Source organism: Metopolophium dirhodum, chromosome 7 (genome assembly GCF_019925205.1).
Source record: "Metopolophium dirhodum isolate CAU chromosome 7, ASM1992520v1, whole genome shotgun sequence".
Lineage (NCBI taxonomy): Eukaryota > Metazoa > Arthropoda > Insecta > Hemiptera > Aphididae > Metopolophium > Metopolophium dirhodum.
The window spans coordinates 14,498,404-14,521,436 of NC_083566.1; the positions used below are offsets into that span (position 1 = coordinate 14,498,404).

At 26.7% G+C, this 23,033-nt stretch overlaps 1 protein-coding gene and 1 long non-coding RNA gene across 2 annotated transcripts in view; one reads left to right on the plus strand and one right to left on the minus strand.

Annotated features, from left to right (window-relative positions):
- Positions 1-4,602, plus strand: part of LOC132948037 (uncharacterized) — a 71,167-nt gene extending 66,565 nt beyond the window's left edge. The window contains exon 7 of the long non-coding RNA XR_009664990.1: positions 3,826-4,602. This is a non-coding gene — a long non-coding RNA (uncharacterized LOC132948037). The remainder of the gene's footprint in view (positions 1-3,825) is intronic.
- Positions 1-23,033, minus strand: part of LOC132948036 (locomotion-related protein Hikaru genki) — a 140,198-nt gene that overhangs the window by 112,057 nt on the left and 5,108 nt on the right. Inside the window, exon 2 of the mRNA XM_061018295.1 lies at positions 473-715. Within this exon, the coding sequence (XP_060874278.1) occupies positions 473-715 (243 nt within the window). The remainder of the gene's footprint in view (positions 1-472; positions 716-23,033) is intronic.

Here is a 23,033-nt window from a genome sequence, read left to right on the forward strand (position 1 = left end):
GATTTGGATGAATTTTGTCAACATTTGGACTTGTAATGCATAAAAAAAATAATCGTGGATAACTTTCTTTAATAATTTTGAATTTCTATTAAAGAAACTTATAAGGACCCTCGCAGTAAATGTTCAAGCTTTTTTACTAGTTGAAAAAGTTTTTATCGACAAAACAAAAAAATCACGATCCAACTGAGTCCTAAAATGTTTATATTGCGAACACATCATACAAAATATGCATACACGAATAAGATCACTACAAGACGTAACAATCGCTTCATTGAGTGTTCAGAAAACGATAAGAATTGTCAAAAGTTTCAGTATACCACCGACCGTATGAGATTGCGGTTGGAAAAGAAGAGGCCGGGGAAGGAATAGTGTATTTCTCCTAATGGATTTTAAAACGAAGACGAACAAAACCATAATAATGCGTACCTATACCTAGGTATATTGTATGTATGTATATTAAATGTATACGAACCTTGGCACAGGGGACCAACCCATTGGCCCGACACACATTTTATCTTGCAGATCCTGGACGGCGCTTCAGCATCTACGGAGTACGAAGACGCCACTGAAGCCGATCCCTTGCCAGAAGGGGACGGCAGGCGTGCTGGGAATTTCACCTCAGACAGTGTTGAAAAGTCCGGTGACATGCCCGACCGTGGAACAACTCTAGTGCCATTCAGCGTCAGGCCGGGTGAAGGACAACCACCTCCGTCAACTAAAACGAAACAAAAAAATTCCAAATTAATGACCAAAATGTTCAAGAGGATTCAGCGCAAGCATTTTCAAAAGCTTAGATAATGGACATTTTATTTTTATTTTCTTAAAAATTAAATTTGAGTAAATCATTTTAAAGTAGGTAGGTATATAGTTTACAAAACATATCAGGTGACCAACATCTTAGATACCTACCATTATTATGAAAGGCTTCGCATTATCCATTTTTAGTTTCATTTTCTTGAATAGTATATGTTTAAGATTAAACCATTACAGTCTTCATAAATAAGACTGCTATAAATAACTTTTAAAAATTGGATATTTCGTAAAAACATATTATGTCAAAACCTAGATGAGATATTTGTAGGGTGGTGATTAGTTCTGTTAACCACACCCATTGTCGCAACCTGAGCTGGTCTCTTAATTGAGACAGAGTATAGTTTGCATGTTAAATCGTTAAATCATTTTTAATTAAAACGATAGTTTTATTTTTACAGTTATTATAAATGTACCTATAAGTATTTCCAATTTAATTTTTAAATAATAAAATATGGTTTTAGGTAACCGTACTTATATACATTGTTAAGCCTTATGCCATTCATGGGGTGATGCCTGATGCCCGAATGTACATGACCTAATATATGATACATTATTCAGTACGATATTTCTAAAAAAAAATGTTTAGTTATTTCTATACTAATAAAATATTTACAAAAATCAAATTTAAGCCATATTAAGAAACTTTATATAATATAAAATTAAAATTTTAAAACTGTCTATATTCCATTGATTATTGTGAGTTATGAATTTTGTTTATGAATGTTTGTTTTATTTTAATATATTAAATAGATAGGTACCCAAGTAAAGTGTATTATTGTGTTAGGTGTGTACTCACTGAATTTACCAATTTAATTACCAATATTAAAGTGATAAAAAACAATTCGGTGTCTTTAGTATATTATTATATAGATATATTAAATAGTTCTATGAAGGGTCCAGTGTATTAAGTGTATTAGTAAGTAGACTAGACATTTATTATTCAATTTCTATATTATATTACATGATATGCGTTAAGGTTAAAACTTTAAAATAAAAACAACATTGTTTTGTTATATTTTCAACCATAATATATTGAATTATAAATAGTTGAAAACTGGAAAGCCTGTAGAATTTTAATTTATTTTATTAACGTATAAGATTTAAGAAGCAATATTAAAATCTGCTAAGTGCGAATTTTTAAGATTTATATTTGTAGTTCCAACAACAAATAATAATGCAAAAAAAGTTAATTATTACATGTGTTAAAATCTCAAAAAGTTATAATCGTATAAGAAAAAAAAAATTAACCATTTAACTGTCAAACAATTATTCATAAAAGTAGTTAATTGTTTAAATAAACATTTTACCTTGAAATGTATAAATTAAAACTTTGTGCGTTTAGACAAGTATTTATAAACGTTGTAAAAATGCAGTGTTAGTATAATACTAACTATCGCTCATAAAAGGTTACGTTTACGTTTCTTGTTGTTTTGTATTAAAATTTAATGCTGTAAGATAGTTAAATGAGAAAAACAGGAAATATGTACTTTACTTAGGAACGTGCGTGTTAAAATGAGACGAATGATCATATTTATCATCAAGACCTGCAACCAATAATGTGCAGTTAAACATAACTGATGAATTAATTACAACAAATAAGAAGTAATAAACTATGACTAGGTACTAGACCTATGAAATAAATTAAAATTAAAACGGTTTTAATATAGTCCATGAGCCAAATAATTGAAAAACTTAAACGCGTGTTCTATACCTACTTTAATTCTTACATTAGTTTTGTTTTTAATTAATTCTATATAAATATTAATTAAAAATATTATTTTAGAACCCAAATATAGCATTAAAGTTCAAAAGAGATCTACATTAAACAAAACTATGAAATATTAAAAATTAGCTTTCATTGAAATGCGTGGCTTTTAAGTTTTAAATTATACATATTTTTATAATATTATAACTAGTGAATTTAATGTAGCTTTTTAAGTTATGTTGTAACACATTCAAACGAAGTTGGAATCAATACATATAGACAAATATATATATAATAATAGGTACCTACATATTATAATAATTAATGATAAATTGTGACTAATATATCATGTTTTTTTACGAGGTAAAATGCTGGTTTTTAAAATACAGGTTTTTAATGATCTTTGGTTGTACTTACGCAGATTAATATTAATTATTTTTTATGAAATTAGTTTTTATTTTTTCATAATTTATTCTACGTAATAAAGAAAATAATAAGTTTAAACATGTGTTAAAATAATGATCATATAGACAGAAAAATATATAATGATAATGTTATAATATTTAATACTTTTAAAGAATCTCTGTACAATATTTGTTTTCTCTCTCAGACCCACGTGCGACATTGATAAAATGCATCTGTGTGAAATCAGTTTTTAATGATTTTTGAGTAATCTTACAGTAAAATTACATATTGCAAAATGTTTATTAAGGTATACATATTTTTAGGATTTGACATATTGGTTTAATATTTTATTATTATTTGAATTTACCTATTTGACTTTAAAAATAAAAATAATTTTATGTAAATTTAAATGAACATTATATTATTAATGAAAAAATATTAAGACAAATATATATGCCATACCCTCAAATATTGTGTTCTTTATAGTTTTTGTAATGAGCGATTTTACTAGATCTTAGATAACTTAAAAACAAAAACAAAAAGCGGGTAGGTAACGCTCTGCTGTTCGTTAGGTATCTAGACTCTATAGATAGTCACTGTAATAGTTCAATGGATGTGTTAAATTTGAATTCAATGATATACAATCATTTATTTTATAATATAAAGTAATTTATTTTACTATTAGGTATTAGTACTATGGTAGGTTAAATTCATTTTTGTCAAAAAAATGTCATTTAGAAATGTCATTAAGTGTATAAACTATAATAATATACCTATACTCTAAAAGTTTTAAATATCCACGAATATATTTTTAAATTACAACAATATAACTAAAAGTCGTTATTCTTGGTTTTATTATGTAATTCCGTCCAAATTTGAACTTAAAATACATTTGGTTACAGAATGAACAATAACGTGAAATAAACTTAAATCGATTAAAAAGAAAATCACTAAATGGTACACTCAGCCCAATGCCTCCAGACGATCCGAAATCATCAATACCAGAACAAGAATCGGCCATACCAATCTCACCCATATTCACATCATAAAACATGAAGAACAACCTCTCTGTAGCCAATGTAACGAACCTCTCTCAATCAAACATGTAGTCTTAGACTGCCCGCTATATGTCAACGAAAGAAACATCCTCAACCAACCATCAACGATGGAGGAAGCTCTAGGAGAACACAACACGCACTTGATCCATACCTTCTTCAAATCCATCGGCATTGACACAAAAATTTAATGTAAAGATAGAACTACACTGCTAAAAATATAATGTAAATATACAATATCACTGTAAAATCCATATATACCACAATTGTAACGTAAAATTAATTTAGAATTTAGTTATTTATTTGTATATTCACTAATTAATGACAATGTAACCACAACCACAGGCTAATGACCTAGCTGTTGAAGCCTTTAATACCAATAAAAAAAAAAAAAAAAATAACGTGAAACCTTGTTTTTAATTCACCATTTCTTAGCTATGAAAATTGAAAACATTATAATTTCTGAATTATTTAGACTAGGTGCTTATCGTGTAAGCAGACCAAAAAAAAAAAAAACACACACACATCAAGTGTAATATCAATACATTCATTGATCCACTCAGAATCTAAAATCATTTGAGTATACAATTTTGATTTCACGTAAAAACGTTTTGTCCCTGTTAAGCGTGGACCTGAGAGATAAAACAAACAGTTCGCTAAAATACTCTTAATTGTACATCAAAACGATTGCATCCATTATTTTTTTTCATGTAAGTCGGTATGTTTTTACCGGTTCCTATATTGATTGATCAGTTTCATACACTATATTCTATCATTGAGTAATAATAAATTATATGCACTAAATAATATTACGTTACCAAAACATTTTCAGATTCACTTGAAAAATATTTTTTTGTCAACTATGTTCATCGAATAATATCAATTTTTATTTGTAGAGTTTTTAACGCCAAAAATACTAAAATAGTATTCATAGTTGTGTACAAGTGCCGAAGTGCGTGCATTGTATTGTCAAAGTAAAAACGTCCTAAAAATAAAAAATAAACTTTTTATATTTTGAATAGACCCGTGTCACGTGCTACAGTAAACATATTGTCAAGGACACTGTGTAATGGATAAATAACAAGTGGTTAAAACTAGACTAGGTACGTCGAACTCGCCGTTCAGGAAAGTCTATAGCGAAAGGTTTGCACATGGTGTATGTCTGATCGTTTAGAATGCTATATAGATTTAAATAAACAATACACATTATATCAACTGACTTCGGTGAAGAGTTGCGAGTTTGTATTCGTTTTTAGTTCGTATACTCGCCTCCCTGCCGGTTAAAATAAACCTATATGCAGTGCCAATTAATGTGTTATTGACTATTGTAGCCGTTATGGGTTTTAGCTTTTTTTAGGTGCATATCTAATAATATGTGCTGAACGTAAAATACATTTAATTCTCACTTATAAATATCACGTTTGAAGTAAGACGTAGCAGATATTCATAGTGGACATTTTTTTGCAAATGTATCTTTGTTTTTCATTCTGCGTGCCGTTTAGGTACAATATATTAGTAACACGCCCGTTAACTAAATGTAAATAATTAGGGATTTTATTTTGGTAAATAAATACAAACAGGCTTAACTAAAAATAAAGGGTTCTAAAAAAAATAAAAATATGTAAGTACACGAAATGTCTCATGAGGATTTACTAATTTTATGAGGTGGTTAATGGAGATTGTATGACTTACATCATTTTAAATTATTATTATTGGACATCCTCCAAATTATACAATTATACTTTGCATCCATGGTAGTCATAATACCAATTTCATAAATTGTGAGTACCTTTTTCATAAAACGGGTTGTTATCATTATCAATTTTACGAAATTGAACAAAATTCTGTCTCCAAATCGTATAGTTGCACAATATAAATTAGTTACCTACTTTATATAAAAAGCAGGACACTTCAAATTCACATTAAGGAGTTAATTTCATCATCTGGAGTTCCTCATGGCGTTACTAAACGGCGCTCAATTTAAAACAACGATACTTTTTCTCCAAAAAAATGTGTATTAGGTACTTACATAAAAATAGATTTTTAATTCTTTCAATAAAGTTTAAGACCTAAAATGATGTCTGAAACTATAATTAGTTTTAGCCGTAAACTAGAGAAAACTAACAAGATATTCAATTAAGATAAATCACGTGTTTGTAAGTACGAAGACAATGGTTTACTAGTATTTTAAAGCAAGGACTAGAACCGTTATGAAAAAAAACCCGGGTTAGGACCGAAACCTTTTGAAAACCTTTGGACCAAAACTCTAAATACTTTTTTCTTAGGAACCAAAACCTATATTTTGAAGTATAGATTTTTTAGTTCCAAAATCAGATAAATAAAAAAATATTTATTTATAATGAAAAGTAGAAATACGTAATAACTAATAATTATCAAATCATAATTCTGTAAAAGTCCATCAATAATTTATAATATTATTAATTTCATAAATTATGTGTCCTATACTTGTCATATCACAAAGTAATATAAATTCCAATTTCCATTTATCGATAATAAGCCCGTACCGGTGGCAATAGGCAACTATTATCGTTTTAACGTCTATGTAGATTGCAGATAGGTACCATGTAATGGCGGTGCCAATAACAGTAAATGTTATAATTTAATGAGATTTTTATTATTATTTCTAGAAATAATAATAATTCGTTCGTAAATTAGTTAGGCTAATATTCTATAGCATTGGAAGTCAATGTTTTAAAGTCAACATTTCCAGAAATGTAACCAATTTTTTTTTTTCAGTACTGTAGTAATAGTGTCGAACGCCTTTTTTTAGGGTTACAATTTATATCATCGCCTACATATTAATATGTAACATTCTATTTGTATGCCTGGAAGACCAGTAATTAGTTCGAACAAATATAGCATTTGAAAAAAAAAATGATTAAAATTGATTTCTCAAGTGTAAGTCACTTAAATATAATTTTTACATACATTATATTAATATATTAATAATTAATAAGTTAAGTTATTATTAATTATGTAAGCATTTTGTATCTCTTTCTTTCATAAAAAAATAATTTACTCATCATAATATTGATCGTCTTACCACTATAATATAGGTACTAAACTTGTATAATATTATGTTTTAAATTATATTTTTCTATTATTTGAAATACTATTTACATACAAATAAAATGAGAATTTTTTTTAATATAATATTAATATTTAGTTTTTGACAGTCATATTATACATTTATACATAATATGCTAGCATTATTTTTTGAATTCTTACAGTGTTTAGAATTTAATAGTACATTGAAACTTCCGTAAACAGTCGCATAAATATAATAGTTTATGTTTTTATAGTTTTAGTGATAGTAATATTATTGATATTTTATATTATCCTAAATTCTGAAAAGTACTTAACAGCAAATAGCTGTCAATTGTCATTAAATGAAAGTTTATAATACAATGCAAATTTTTATACAGTATTTAATTCTTGAAAAATAATTAAATAGCAATCATTTTATAGAAAGGGTTAAAATCGGAATTATCAGAAACCTATATTTTATATTTTTTAAAACCTAAACCGATCAAATCATAAGGTTTCTAATCCCTCTTTAAAAGTAAAATGGCAGACTACAAAGTTTGCATAACTTAGGTTGATTTCAATATTTATTTCCGAACTTGTTTGAATAAATGTAATACCACTTATCTATTTAGTGAAAGATTTTGAAATTTAAATACCTAGTAATTAAGTCACAATAGGTACCAAATAATTGATCTGTTTTGTGGAGTGAAAAAAAACGAAGTTATAATAGTATGATTTAAGAATAGTTTTAAGAAGTTATTATTTAATCAACCATAAGTAGCTACGAGCGTATAATCATTTATGTAGCTAAAATAAATTAAACATAATATTATTATAGTTCATACGTAACGGTAGTCAGTATTTATAAATACCGGTAATGGTAATCGGTTCTTAACCGGTTAAAACATATTACGTTATTATAACGTTTTATGTTACCCGAAAAATTGTCACGGTAACCGGTAACCGATAAACGGGAGTACAAATAGGTTTATGATAACGGTAACCGATTATAGGTTCCCCAAAATTCCGGGAAATTACCGATTTTCGGTAAAAACCGGTAACCGGTTTCAACCCATGTATTATCTAAAGCTTAAATAGTTAAATGTGATAATATAATATTGTGGCTTGTTGTGGCGCAGTCTGTACCTACGCTTAACTGCGGAAATACTCTGAGGGTACATATCGGCCGGTGTTGCTAGCTCCTGGATGGGTGACCACCCCGGGTTTTTAGCTAAAAATCCTTGCCACACATATTTGTATGAAATTCGTGTTTCAACCAATCGTTTCAAACTTTCCTCCCCCCTAAAAACAAAAAAAACAGCTAATGGCCATAGTTTCCGGGTTTAATAAAGCTCAATAAAAAAATATTAATAATATATTATGTATTTTATTTTATTTTATTTGTTATACAAGCTTTTATCAGGGATGTCATATTAAAATCACACCTCCAACAACAGCAACCACGAGACACCACTGGGCATATGAAATATTCCATTAAAATTTGAGTTATGCGAATGTAACAATGGTATAAATATATTTGTGATGTACCTTTTACTAGTAATTTATTAATTTTGTAATAAACAGCTCTTTGTTTCAGAATACATTTTACGTGTTATTATTTATTATTGTTGAATACATTTTTTTATTTTAAAAACATTATCATCCCTTCCTGCTTTAAATAATACAATTACAAATAAACATTTGGTTTTCAAATTGCGTAGGGGCACAGCTTTTTTTATATATTTTTATTTCAGACAATACTTTTCTGTAAATAAATTGTACAAATAACTTGTAGGTATTAACATTTTGTCATTGGATGCGTTTATTTAACCTAAAAGTATGATGTGTAAGTATTTTATCCCCCAAATATTTGTGTTGATATTTTAAAGTTTAAATACTTATATCAAAAAAAATATTTGTTTGATATAAGATATTTATATTAGAAAAGCAAAATGTATATAAAAATGAAATTACAAATCTAAGGTTAATTTCACCTAAACTGTGAGCCTAATTTTTTTTTATGATTCAGACAAGCTATACAAAGACTTGCAATTTAACGTGCCACCCCTCAGAGTATTCATACTGTTCTTATATTTAAATAGTTCGTATTTTTCTCAAAAGTCTCGTATCTTGTTTTCTTATTGCTCGAAAAAATGTTTCCCAAAAGATTTCCGAGATTCACGTTGTTATATAGTCCTCTAACCCGATCCTGTGGATCTAGAATACACTATAATTCTAGATGACACTGTCCGACAACACGCTATCGCTATGAATGAAATTGTGTAGGTATATTCAGCTAGGGCTACTATAGGTTTCGTAACAGATGTAACAATCAGATCTGTAAGCATAAAATGTAAGAGGAAAAGGTTCTCAGTAGGTAGTTCTTCTAGTAAGAAAATGGTGGCTTGCCATCCAATCACTCATCACAGCTTTCTGGAACCAATAAAAATCTTTTTTTCTCGAAAAATTTATTACATTTTTGGAAATATTTTAATTCGTGACAAAAAACATATTACGTAAATTTAAAATAATAAATATTATATAATTACTGTATGTATTTTAGATTCTGAGTGGAGCGATGAATGTATTGATTTTACAATGATGTGTGTATTTTTTTAAACAAATAAAGTTTTATTGACATTCATAGAAAAAAAGACTATTATAATTGGAAACAGAAAATGTTTCTAAACAGTTCAAAACAAATCAAAATATTTTGAACATTTTATCGTGTATAGAAAATGCAAATATAAACGACCAGTGAAAATTTCATGTATAAACATTCATTTGTTTTAGAGTTACACCAAAAACCAAAATCGATTTCGTGGAAAACCAATTTTGCGTAAAAATTCCCGTTTTTCCTTAATTTTTATGTTGTTTTTCCCGGCGCTTTTAAAAACTATTAAGAATTTAAAAATTTTACCTCCCGAATGTACCAACTAGATTCACTTTCCCATCGAACAAGATACTGTTGAAGAAAATCGAAGCAGTTTCACTGCCCAAAACCATGATGAAAAAAAAACACACATCATTGTAAAATCAATACATTCATCGTTCCACTCAGAATCTAAAATATTTTATAGCTCTAATAATATAATATAATACTTTTAATATTTTACTACAATTATAAAAACAAATGAACATGTATAATGTATACAGTTTTCAGTTTCCAGTAAAATGTATAAATATAAATATATCGTTTGAAATAAATCATATTATACTTAACCAGCTACGTCTTATATCGTAATATTATTTTAATACCTCATATATTAGCTAAGCTTGACATATTATAAACTATTATTTACATAGTACTATATTATATTGATACAAATATACAATACTTGCAATTTTTTTAATTAATATATTTTGCACAGCTATAAAATATGTCATTAATCATTAGAGTTTAAAATTTAACTAGAAATAATTGTTTTTAGTGTAGATTGTTATAAATCTGACGACGTTTTGTATGAATTCCGTGGCACGTTCTTTAAATAAAACAAATTAAAATACTAACTCGACCGGTACGCTGATTAATTTTTTTTTCCCAGTGTCGTTCTCCACGACTGTTAAAGGATCAAAATTTGCACAAACATATTTCGTTTTATCTTTAAGCCTCGTTATCTGCACAAAGTTTATCTCCATTTGTGATTTATAACACTGCCACTGTTCGTGGTAGATGGTAACTAATAAATAAACTACAGAGCTCCCCAGTCCTGGTAGTTGTATGTATATATTGTTTAATTAAAAAGTGAAAACTTTAATTAAATCCAACAGGACTGATAACAGTATTTTGTGTTATGGCACCGTTTGGTTGAATGCGCTACTATGGTAATGGTGACTAAAGTAGATTAACGGTAGTTTCTTTGATTTTTGATCTATATCATAAACTCATGATAAGACAGTCAAGAGAGTGTGTCAAAAAATATGTATATTTTTAAATTTAAATGTATTGAATAATGTTGATGAGTTTGATTTTAAATAACTACTGCATAAGATACATTATTAGAGTTTTTTGAAGAAATTAGAAAATTTAAAAGAAATTTGAATGATAGTAATGCAAAATTAAATTTATGTCAGGTTTACATTTTTATTGTATCATTTATACCTACCTACCTTATAACTATTAAATTGGCATTTGGAAATGTGTTGTATGTTATCAAACCTAACATTTGATATTTTAATAATTAATATATTTTCTTTTCGCGTGTTTTGAATATATGTCTTTTTAAATATTGGGTATATTGTATAAAGTTTAAGGTAAATATATTTCCACTCAGAGCTGTTTTTTTAAATTTTTACCATTATTGCATTAAAATTAATAAGAATAGCAAAGAACAAAAGTTTAATGGATAAGTGGTAGTTATGCATCCTGGATTATTCTCAAATAGAAACAAACAGATTATATAAAGTCACAATAATTATTAAGTAATTCAGTAGACAAACAAACAAATCTCGAATAAAACAAAATTAAAACACGTATCCCCAAGTTTTAAAGGTATAAGTACTTACTCACATACAAAATCGTTTACCTATTTACTTCAATAGTGATTTTTAATCGATATCATATGAACTAAAATGCATTTTGTAAACTTGAATATTATTCGTTTACCATTAAAACTTCTAATTTTATAATATGCAATTTACCTCGTGAGTTTTTGATCCTCATTTACAATAACAATTTGTTGTTGAATACGACAATGCGTGTAATTAAAGGCTATTTGCTGTTTTCATTCATTCCCCTCTCCTTTCTGGTCTTTGATCGATTTGTACGTACAACACAAGATGTTTTTTTTTTTTGTATGAGTGTGTATAAAGTTAAAAGCACCGGAACACGAGGGAGGAAGCTATCACTTAAGTATCCTTACTTCTCCAGTTCTCCCCCCATTTCTACAGCTTCTTCTTTCTCCATAAACTTGAAACAACTATAAAATGTTTTTGCATCGTTATCAAATCCTAAATGTAGCCTTTCTACTAAAAATTTTTTTTTGTAGATATTTCAACAACATGAATTAACCTATCTACTTATGTAACAAGAATTTATTCTGCAAGCTTTTTTCTTTAAAAATATTAGGAATTGAAGCAGATAAGAGTACAATAATTCACAGATTTCAAAATAACTATTTATTTTGTAACAAAAAAAGCCTCTATAAGATACGGCTTCAAATAATAAGGGGTAAGTAGTGAAAAATATATTTAATTTTGTCATCAAAATACAATTTATTAATTTCTTATTTATTAAAGAAAAATATTATTTTTCCCTAAAAATGATCTGGATTTGATATAAAATATAGATTTCCCAAGTAATTTTCTTTATCTGATTGTGTGTACCTATAAATACTATTCTCATATTAATTATATTATTCTATAATGTTGATTGTTAAAAAATAAGCAACTCTAAAATTAGAAATTCTAAAAAAATAAATTAAAACCATAGTGACAATCATTTGATTGTTTATGATTTCACGTTGGATTTTAAATTTATTTGACGTAATATGTATTATGATTTATGGATATAGTGATTCATACAATTAATTAATTGTTATTTATTCTTTTAAATGAATATAATATTTTTTTCTTCTTAAAATCGAAATGTTTTATTTTAAATTGCCAACGGCCGTATTCAATAGACATTTTGTGTGCATGAATATCGTGTTATTAAGACATTAAGTAATACATTACCAGACATCTTGTGTACTGTGCAATGTTTTGTTGTGTAACCAAAACAAAACATATTATCCCCTAATTTCAAATATTACTATACCAATTATTATTAACCTGCTTAAAATGTTTATAATAATATAAAATAAGTGTTACTTAATTATGTACTTTGAATCAATGTACGATGAGTAGCCAGTAGATACAAAGTTTTGGTAATGAAATATAATTTATTTTATAAAAACACCACATTATTTAATTAAAAATTTGTATTGAATCATTATTTACTGTGATCTTATCATATACACAATTATACCAGTTTATCACAATTATTATTTATCAAAATATCTTAAAACAATATCTGAGACTTGAAATTGCAATTGAATATTTATATAGTTCCCCTTTACAAACTTTATAAGCTTTATAACTTTGAAAAACATTTTGCAAGTTTGAGAATATTTTTTTTAATTAGAAAAATTCTAAAACTCCCCACAAGTATATCGAACTTAGAGAAATAATAAATCCAATATCCATTTTGATTTTAATACTTAAATTAAAAGGCGTAAAAATAATTGCAGAACAATGCTATAGGTAATTTTTAGATACATTGCTAAGTAATTTTTAATAATTTATAATAAAACCTCTAATTAGTAATTACATTAGCATAGTAATACACATAATATGGGTACATATAATAAGATCATATAATCTTATTGATTTTTGGTCTTATATTACAAGATACACTAAATTAAAATAAATCAATTTTGATTTTTAGATTCCGAGCGGTGCAATAATGAATATATTGATTTTACAATGATGTTTGTTTGTTTGTTTTTTTTCCTTCTGTCATAAACATATGTAATATATAAATAATTGAGGTAAGTAATACACTTTTTACACAAATACAATAGTAATACAGTAGTGGAATAGAAACTAACTTATGTACTAATTAACATTTTATAGTTTTTCTATAATACTTATTAACCCCTCCATGAAAACCATGATTTCCCCGTCTTTTGTTTCTAATTCATTACACATATTAGGGGTGTAGTAAAAATACTCTGATTTTCAACATCAACATATTTTCTGATAGGAAAGTAAAGCTAGTGGGTGGATTCGAGATGTCAGCATTTAAAATTCACAGTAGTTTCCAGAAACGTCGGAAAAAACAAAAAAAAAATTCAGGAAAAATGGGAAATTTTTGAGCAAAATCAACTTTGTTTTTGGTGTGACTATAATACTTTAAATTTTCATTGAATGTTTATTTGACCATTTACCATACATAATACAATTTTGAAAGTATTTAGAATCTATTTGAGCTATTTATAGTCTTTTTGGTTTTTTAAAAAGTTTTTTTTTAATTATTGCCAATAAATAATTTTTCGCTTGATCAAATAACTTGAAAATGTAATACAATATTCCACCTAAGTTGTTAGTTGTGTAATTAAAATAAAAATTGAGTTTAAATGGACAACACATTTTTATGGCTCTCTAAAGTTAAAAATATGACGAGATTTGTCAAAATCCCAAAAATTTAAAGATTATTTTTCAGTATAAATTCATAAAAATTATTATTTTAATACTTGACATTAGAAAATTTAATAGAAGATTCCCCATAAGTTTTCCTTCATTCAAAAAAAAAAGAAAAGTTAATCGGAAAGCCACATTCATGTTTAGCGAGCGTTTGAATTTGAAATTTGTACGATATTGGATGATATTCACATGTTAATTAACAAATTTCCATTAATCGATTTTTTATATTTTGTTGTAATTAAAAATAATTAATAATTGTACTCTTAAAATGTTAACCAAATGTTTAATGTATATTAGAATTTTTTATATTATGTTAACATTTTCAAAAAAATTTGACTCTTTTTAAGCAATTGTCATAGACCATGAGCAATTTTCAAAATTTGTACCTTAATACCACCTATACCTAATACAAACAAATCATTGATTCCTAAAAAAATTTAGTTTTTAAATCTATTTTAATATTTAATTTTTATGCTTAACTATTTACTATTACATTTTTATTTATCGTGCTGAAAATAATATCAAAGCTTTACGTATTATAATATTTCATAAGTCAATGATGGTGGAAGGAATTCGACAGATATTTACTGTTACTTTAGAAAAATAAACTATTTTTGATTTGTATAAAGCACCGATAAGAAGTATTCTTTTAAGAATCTACAATCTGTATGTTACTGACACTCCATTACGTTTGTTTATATCCAGCCGGAGGATATCTATAACTTGGAGGTGTTTTCAACTTCTAAAGATGTAAAAGTGTTTACCGGTCCTTAGGGATATGGCAGTTTATTCTACATGCAGAAGTAAAATAATGTAACATAAGGTAAACACAACAAAAAGCCTTTATACCATTATGGCTTACTATCAGCTACTTTTATTGAAAATAAAAGCACACAACAAAGGCACTATTTAACATTCAAATCTCCAGGTGTAAATTTTAAAAATGTTTATCTATGTTTCGTGTTTTACAGTTTATTATATTGTTCTAAAAAGTTGACAGCAGATGCATAATAATGTAATATATTTTATACTATTTGGTTTGCTTCAATGGCAATTAAGACTTTGGAAATCATACAAAAACAATAGAAGATACCGTTGTAAAATCATTTATTTATATCTAAAAGTATGTTTTTCTTAAAAAAAATAAAACTTACTTTACGTCGGATGGAATGATGATACTACGATATCTTGATTTTTTTGAACACTTATTATACGCAAGAATTACTGTAGCATTTTTCATTCTTCCTTACTTTTTTTTTATGTAAGCCAAAAGTTGCTGATGTTGGGACCGATACATTTTAGTTTTCGTGTAATATTATACAGAGGCTATCTTGAAGTTTGTTATCTTTGGGACCTTTCGACTAGAAGGGAAGTAGTGGGGAAAAGTTAAAAAGTTAATATAACAGATGTTCTTGTTTGAGACCCAAGCACTACGTTATTTATAAAGATGGCAAAATTTTTATATAGAAGATTAATGTTGGTTGAAAAAAATAAAGGGAAACGACCAATATTATGAACCCGAGAATAAGATAAATGTGAGAAAACCGGACACCTGGTAGACGACTCGTTGATATAGCATTGGCCCCGGGTCTTTTACTGTTTTATTCGACTTCCGAAAACCAAACGTGGTTCATTGAAATTTTAACATTAACCCTTCAGAAAAGTTAATATATATGTGTTTTTCTCAATATCCAAGTAGATGATAAATATGGTCGTACTGAATGGAAAATTCTAAGTTATTTGTACTTTTACTGTATATAATATTATAATCTACATGCATTATACTATATAGGCTAGTTTTTAAGTACCTTGATTAAATATATTAAATAAAAAATATATTATTTTATATTATAATATTTTTGTTATACATAATTCTTGTTTATTGATTACATCTGTATGTATGTCAAAAAATTATTAATTTTTACTAGTTTTCAATAGAAATCCTGTACCTAACCGAAATAATTTGTTTTCTATTCAGAAAACATTAATTAACTCAAAACATGTTTATGTAATGTAGTACAATGTAAAGGTATGGGTTTTATCATATTATCGGGGTCAACCAATCAGTGATTCTCTCCTCAGACCGATAGAGAACTGGAAATTCATAAAGATGAGGATTTACCGGGATATTCCTATTCATGTTACATGGTCAGAAATCTGGGCCAGTATCGGTATAATAGTATATATTATATAGTACGTATAGTCATTGTTGAATTGCCGCTGTAATGGATTTCATAGTGCCCCGGGATTTTTATCTACTCGTTTTTCGTTGGTGGGGGAACGATGGAAGGTATAATAATAAAGACCTTATAAAAAAGTTTCCAATAATATTACAGTACATTTTTATGTTACGACGCAGGTACATGGAAAACATTTTTCTCTTCTTCTGTAGTTATTCGTCGATAAGTACAACTATTATTAACAGTTTACCCCCCGAAGGTAATATTTTTATTATTATTATTATTATTATTATTATTATTATTATAGCTACGTGAGTTAGTTTTATTATACAATGTGATCTTAACGAAAGTGAAACAGTACGTTGTACTTGTGACGTACTGAACTTTGAACAAGTAATTGCATAAATAAACAGATTATCCTCATACCTATATATCTACCAAAGAGCATAATATACATTATACATTATTAAATTAATGAATAACCTGTATTTTATTTATACAGCCATAAATCATAATTATTATTACTACAGATCATATGTTGACAAATCCAAAAAAAATATACAAATCAATAAATAAAACAAATAATACATTGATGTAATTATAATTATTTCTTCGTTTACTTACAATATCCTATTGTAAAAAGAAGCTGATTAAGTAAAATTAGTTACCTATAAATATGTTCCATAATAAAGTCTTCAACTTCATAATTTACATACGTGTTCTCTATTTGTATACATGGTCGTTGTTTTTATTTTTTCTTAACTTAAAAATATTTATTATAATAACATATATATTCCTTACTCCTTTTAACTAGGTGAATACTTATAAGTTAAATTACAAATTGACTAAATAGAAGTTAACTTTAAATTACCTACTATAGGTACCTATATATAATATAATATATATAAATATATAAAAGTAACTTAATTCCAATTGACCAAAAACATTAGAAAACTATTTTAAGATTTACTGATGAGCGTAGTACAATAACTGTACTGTTATAGAACCCGAGGTGAAATCCTTAAGAGTACTCTGAAATAAAATATTACATCTTATCGTGTCAATATAATTTAGTTTCATTACGTGCTTCAAATGCCGACTACTGAGGACGACGGATATAATATGTAGGTATAGACGTACTATATAGAGTTTGTGAATTAGTGATATGGCTGCAGTGCAGTATTGGAACATTCTCAACACAATTTTATGTAGCATATTATATATTTCAATTACTGGGTTCGGTAATATTCAATTTTCAACCAGGATGCCAACGATTTATGTGCCTGCGTTTCCATATTCCATTATACTAAATGAACGGGACATTACTCGTTTTACTGGTTGATGGGGGAAAATAATGTGTATAATATATATAATATAGTGAATATAAATAATATATATATATAGTTTATAATATGTGTTGCCATTCAATCATAGTAGTGCAGACAGGGAATGTAAAATGTAATTTGAAACTACATCATTGGTTATATTATATTTATTGAAATATTAAATAAAATACAAATTTAAACATATATTTAACCCATATTTTATGCTTATATAAAATCTTGATACATTTTCGTGCCAACTGGTCATTTATGGTACAACTAAAAAATATGAGCACTATATGTTTGATACAATATTAAATTATATTTATTTACTAAACATCTGAAAATAATTATAAAATATAAGATTTAATATTTTTTATGACTTACCGCTGAATATTTTAACCAAGACTTTAAACAGGTACCTGGTGTTACGACCTGGCTCTAAAGTGTCTTCTTGGCTTGCCTGCCCTTTAAATCATACCAATTTCAAACCACCTTACCACCAATCTACCTGACGAGCTCTTTCAAATGACTATCTTGTAATATATTGTCCAATAAAAAGAGTGGTAGTTATGTGACTATGCTAGGTAGAATTTCGAAGGCCTTATATATTTTTCGCCAATAAACAACCAAAAAAAAAAGAAGTGATTTGCGTAATCTTTTACCTACAAAAATCAAAAATTATTATTTGGAAGTCTGCTTTTTTGGTAACCCTAAAGTCCGTATTTTCTTACAGTACGTGAGACCTGTCTAAACGGTTTTATTACCTAATATATTTAACAATGAGTGGTAAGCTCTAGTTTCTATAGTATATATTATGTTTGATATGTTTTGCAAATTGCCAAATTATTGTTATTTGGTATAATAATCGCTTCTTTTCTCTATTGATTGTTATTTCGTACACTTATTCCGTAACAGCTATAGTATAAAAATTAAACACTACAAAAGTATACGACATAGTACATAATATCAAAAATATTATAACGAAACGTTAGGTTAAACATTGGTTATTTGCGAAAAGTTAAGAATTTATTATTTTCTTTATATTGAGGTTAGAAGAATTATCGGCTCCTTCAATATTCATATACCGTAGGTTTGTAAGGTTTCGGAATATTTTATATTAAATAATGAATATAGAGAATTTGTCAAGAAGAAGAAGGTTAGAAGAGCTTTGCGATGGTAGTTGCGTTCAGTTGTTATGTCTTATGTGCCTAACCAAAGTTAGTTTTTTGTCCAGGGTTTATAATAAATGTTATAACTTATAATATTATTTCTATTTTGAACTACTAGTCAAAGAGATTTAATCATTTAAAGTTTAGACGAGTGAAGTAGTGGACTAACATTTTACGCGGTACCCCTGTGCCACTCCACTCATATAAACTTTAAATAAAATATCTGGATGTAACTAGATAAATACTGTTTGAAATGTTAATAGGTTATTAATTACTCATATAATAATAAAATTGCCAATATAGATATAATATTTACGTTTTGTTTCTACATTTTAACATTATAACACACATACTTTTTTTATTCTACATAGCCCTACAAATTATTTAAAAAACAAGAATATTAACAGTTTGATGAAGTTAGCCAATGAGGATCCGCCATTTCTTCCATAGAATTACGATACTATATTATTATCATTTTATTATGTTTTACTATCTATTACACATGTTTATCTATGTTCCATAATTTCAATTAGTATTACTATTTTGTCCACTCTACACCATAACTGTAACCTGGGCTTACGCCCGTTTATATTTAATAAATAAATAAATAAAAAAAATATAGATTTTTAGTTTATTAATATAAAAACAATAGTCCACTAAGATTTCTTTTAAAATTTGATCATTTATGATTATTTTTTCAAGGTTTTGATTACATTACGCGGCCAATACTAAACAAAAATTATTATTGGTAGGTATACCTATATATAATATGGAAAGTAACATATTTGAGTCAAATGTTTAATATCTAGTATTTACAATGAAAGAAGGCAAATTAAATGTATGGTATTTATATAAGAAATTATTTAAGTAGTTAAATTTTTAAGGTAAAATAATTGAGACATGTACGAGTATAAAAATTAAAAACGCAATAAATGATTTGAAAATGAATACCTATATATTTCATTACATCATTCATCATTTTCAACAAAAAAAAACAATAGTTGCCTAAAAAATTATAAGACATTTTCCTGATTCAGTGTTATTGCAGGTTGATGGTGGCTACAGAGTGAATGAATCACAAAGCGATTTTACGGGGGATTTTGGAAAAAAATGGCATGAAATCATTGTGAATATGACAAACGCTTGTCGTTTAGAATAAATCGTTCAGTAGCGATGAACACACAGAGACGAAGTGTGGTGGCAAGGCGTAAATGTGATGGGGTATGGTGGTGGTGGTGAGGTCGTCGAAAGAGAGAAAATGCAAATTCCATAGTCCTTGCTCAAAACCAACAATGATGAACGATGTAGGAATTAGAGCGGTACATTAAACTCATTTGAATACACGAACGGACCTCAACACGGCCAACCATTTATTATACAAACCATTTTCAGACTATTTTTATATTGCTCAGATATACCGCGTTAAAAAAAAAATGTGTGTAGAAGAGAGAGAAACAGGGAAAATGACGGGGAAAATCCGTTTAAAGGAACATTTTTCAATTTCTTTCCATCCCTTATTACGTCTGTTGACAGTTTATTTACTTTTCTCTTTAACCTAATAGTTTTTTTTATCCAGCTAATATTATTCTCACACATAATGATTAAAGATGTTGTAGACATTTTATGTAACGAGTGTCATCCCATAAATATTACTCTTCATAATTATATAATTGACTGTCTGTCAACAACCAAGATGCAATTATTTAATATTTTTCAGATCAAAACCTCTTTTATAACTCAACAGCATAGATAAGTTTGTTTAGTGATTTTTCATAAGATATACTATGAGGTTATACTGTATTTAATAAATACTTGGGAAAAACGGTTTTCCTGGTACTTGATTTAGGTTACGAATTCCAAATTTCCGGTTACGAATGGTTACTAATCGGTTACTAAAGTATGAAACCAAATTCGAAGAAAATAGTTTAGGTTGTGGTACTAGTGTAATGTACCTATCAATAGTACCTATATAATATAACTTGTCCTATAAACATAGGACAATAGATGTTCATTATTTTAAAATGTAAAGCCCAAGCTATTTGATGATTTATTTCATTTAATTTTCAATAGACATATAGAAAACTTTTATAACTTTCATTTCTAATTAATATAACATTATACGTAACGTTATAATTTATATTACATTACATTTAATTATTAAACTTGAACAATTTTTATTTCAATTTATTTTTACAATACCTCATTTTAATTTGTTATTAGTTTGATGCGCTAACCAAGCTAAAAGAAAAATTTATTGTTAGAAATATTTTTAAATATTAATAAATCGTAGATATACATATTATATTTCATCTTAATCGTTTTAATAATTTTATGTCACAATAAAAACACTTTCATAAATTTAATTATTTAAATATTATAGTTGAAAATAATATAAATTCATCTATCTAAAATAATATTTATCAGTCTCAAATTTGTTTTTAAGATGTAAGAATATGTAAATAGGACAAATAGCTACCTAGTTAGTAACGTCTTGTACCTAATGTTCGACCGGTTTTTAAATTTATATTATTTCAAAAATCATTATTGATGCTTATAGGATATTATAAACTGTCGAATTACCTATGAAGTTTAAAAATATATAGGTATCTATCTAAGTATAAATTGAATATTTTTTAACTGTATAAATATTCGATATTGTGTTTTTAATTGTGTTTGGGTGTTTATAAATAATATGTTGTAACTAATTTGGTAATCATCAATATTAAATTAAATTTAAATTACAGATTTGCCTGTCTTTTAAAAAAAATGTTTAAGACTACTACTTCTTTTTGAAGTTTTCCAAGTACTTACGATTTTTCATACCTGAAAGACTACGCAATCACCAGAATCGGGAAACTTTATGTATACAAAATGTTCTGTACTTATAACAGCTAGATTCATCGAAGCGTAATAAATAACGTATTTCTCCAACTGAAAAGTTTCTTCTTTTTTATTCAACTATATTACAAGGTATAGAATAGTTTTTTTTTCGTGAAAATATTGGTTTACGTGAAGAGTTTTTTTGTTATTAGTAATATTAAAGACTAAGTAAAATACAAAAACTTTAAAATCTGTAGTTTGATAATTTATAAAAAAAACAACTGACAAATTATAATAGTTTAACGTATTTTAAATATTCAAATTAAATCATAAAAATACATTAAATTGCATATTGTTAAATAATAAAAGAACCTCTGTTTCATTTTCGGAGCCTCACTGTGAAACGCATTCTAGCTGAATGCCAAATGTACAAAAAGAAAAAGAAAGAATCGAGTATGCCGTCATAAAATATCAGAATCTCTTAACATTGATCCGTGAAACATCCAGAGCTTTTGATTTTTTTTAAAGAGAAAACATTTTCAGAAAATATAAAGAACTAATTTCAAGATAGTATATGATCTGATGTAAGTATATGGGTAAAGCACTAGCTGTAATAAATGTAAATAATTGTAAACTATAATTTTTGTAAGTACCTATGTAAAAGTTTGATTGTGTAGTCAAATGGCCTTTGACACTGTGAACATTGCTTTAATAAAAAAAAAGCGAGACACTCTTTTATACATTATATTATATTTTCTGAATTATTGTTACTTGTTAGACTATTGTATTATCATTTGAAAAAATGTAAAAAGCATATTAGATTTTTTTTTTTTTGAAGAAGGCACATTTCGCTGAATTATTTTCAAATAAATAAAATTATGCAGGTAATCTAATAAATTCATGAGTGATCCAATTTGTATGTTAAATTAATTTGTTTTAAAGTTTAATAGTTAATGCTACTACAACAATATGTAATATCCAGGTTGAATGGATTTTTATAACAAGATTGAATCATAAATGACTGCAATAAATATTCAGTTCAAGATTCAAAACAAAATATATTTCAAAGTAAATAATTAATATACGTAGGCACAATAATTATCATTAACTAATAATTTCACGTTTCAATTTGACATAAAAAAAATTCTTTTCATTTTTTTAGATAATAATTCAATAATTCAAAATGTACCTAAGTATATTTAATTTTCCATACATCGCATTTGGCTCTTGATTAAAAAAAACCACTACACAACAAAATATATTATAATATCACCATTCAGAAATGTACATAGTTTATCACAATATGAAATATTGTTTAAATTATCTAA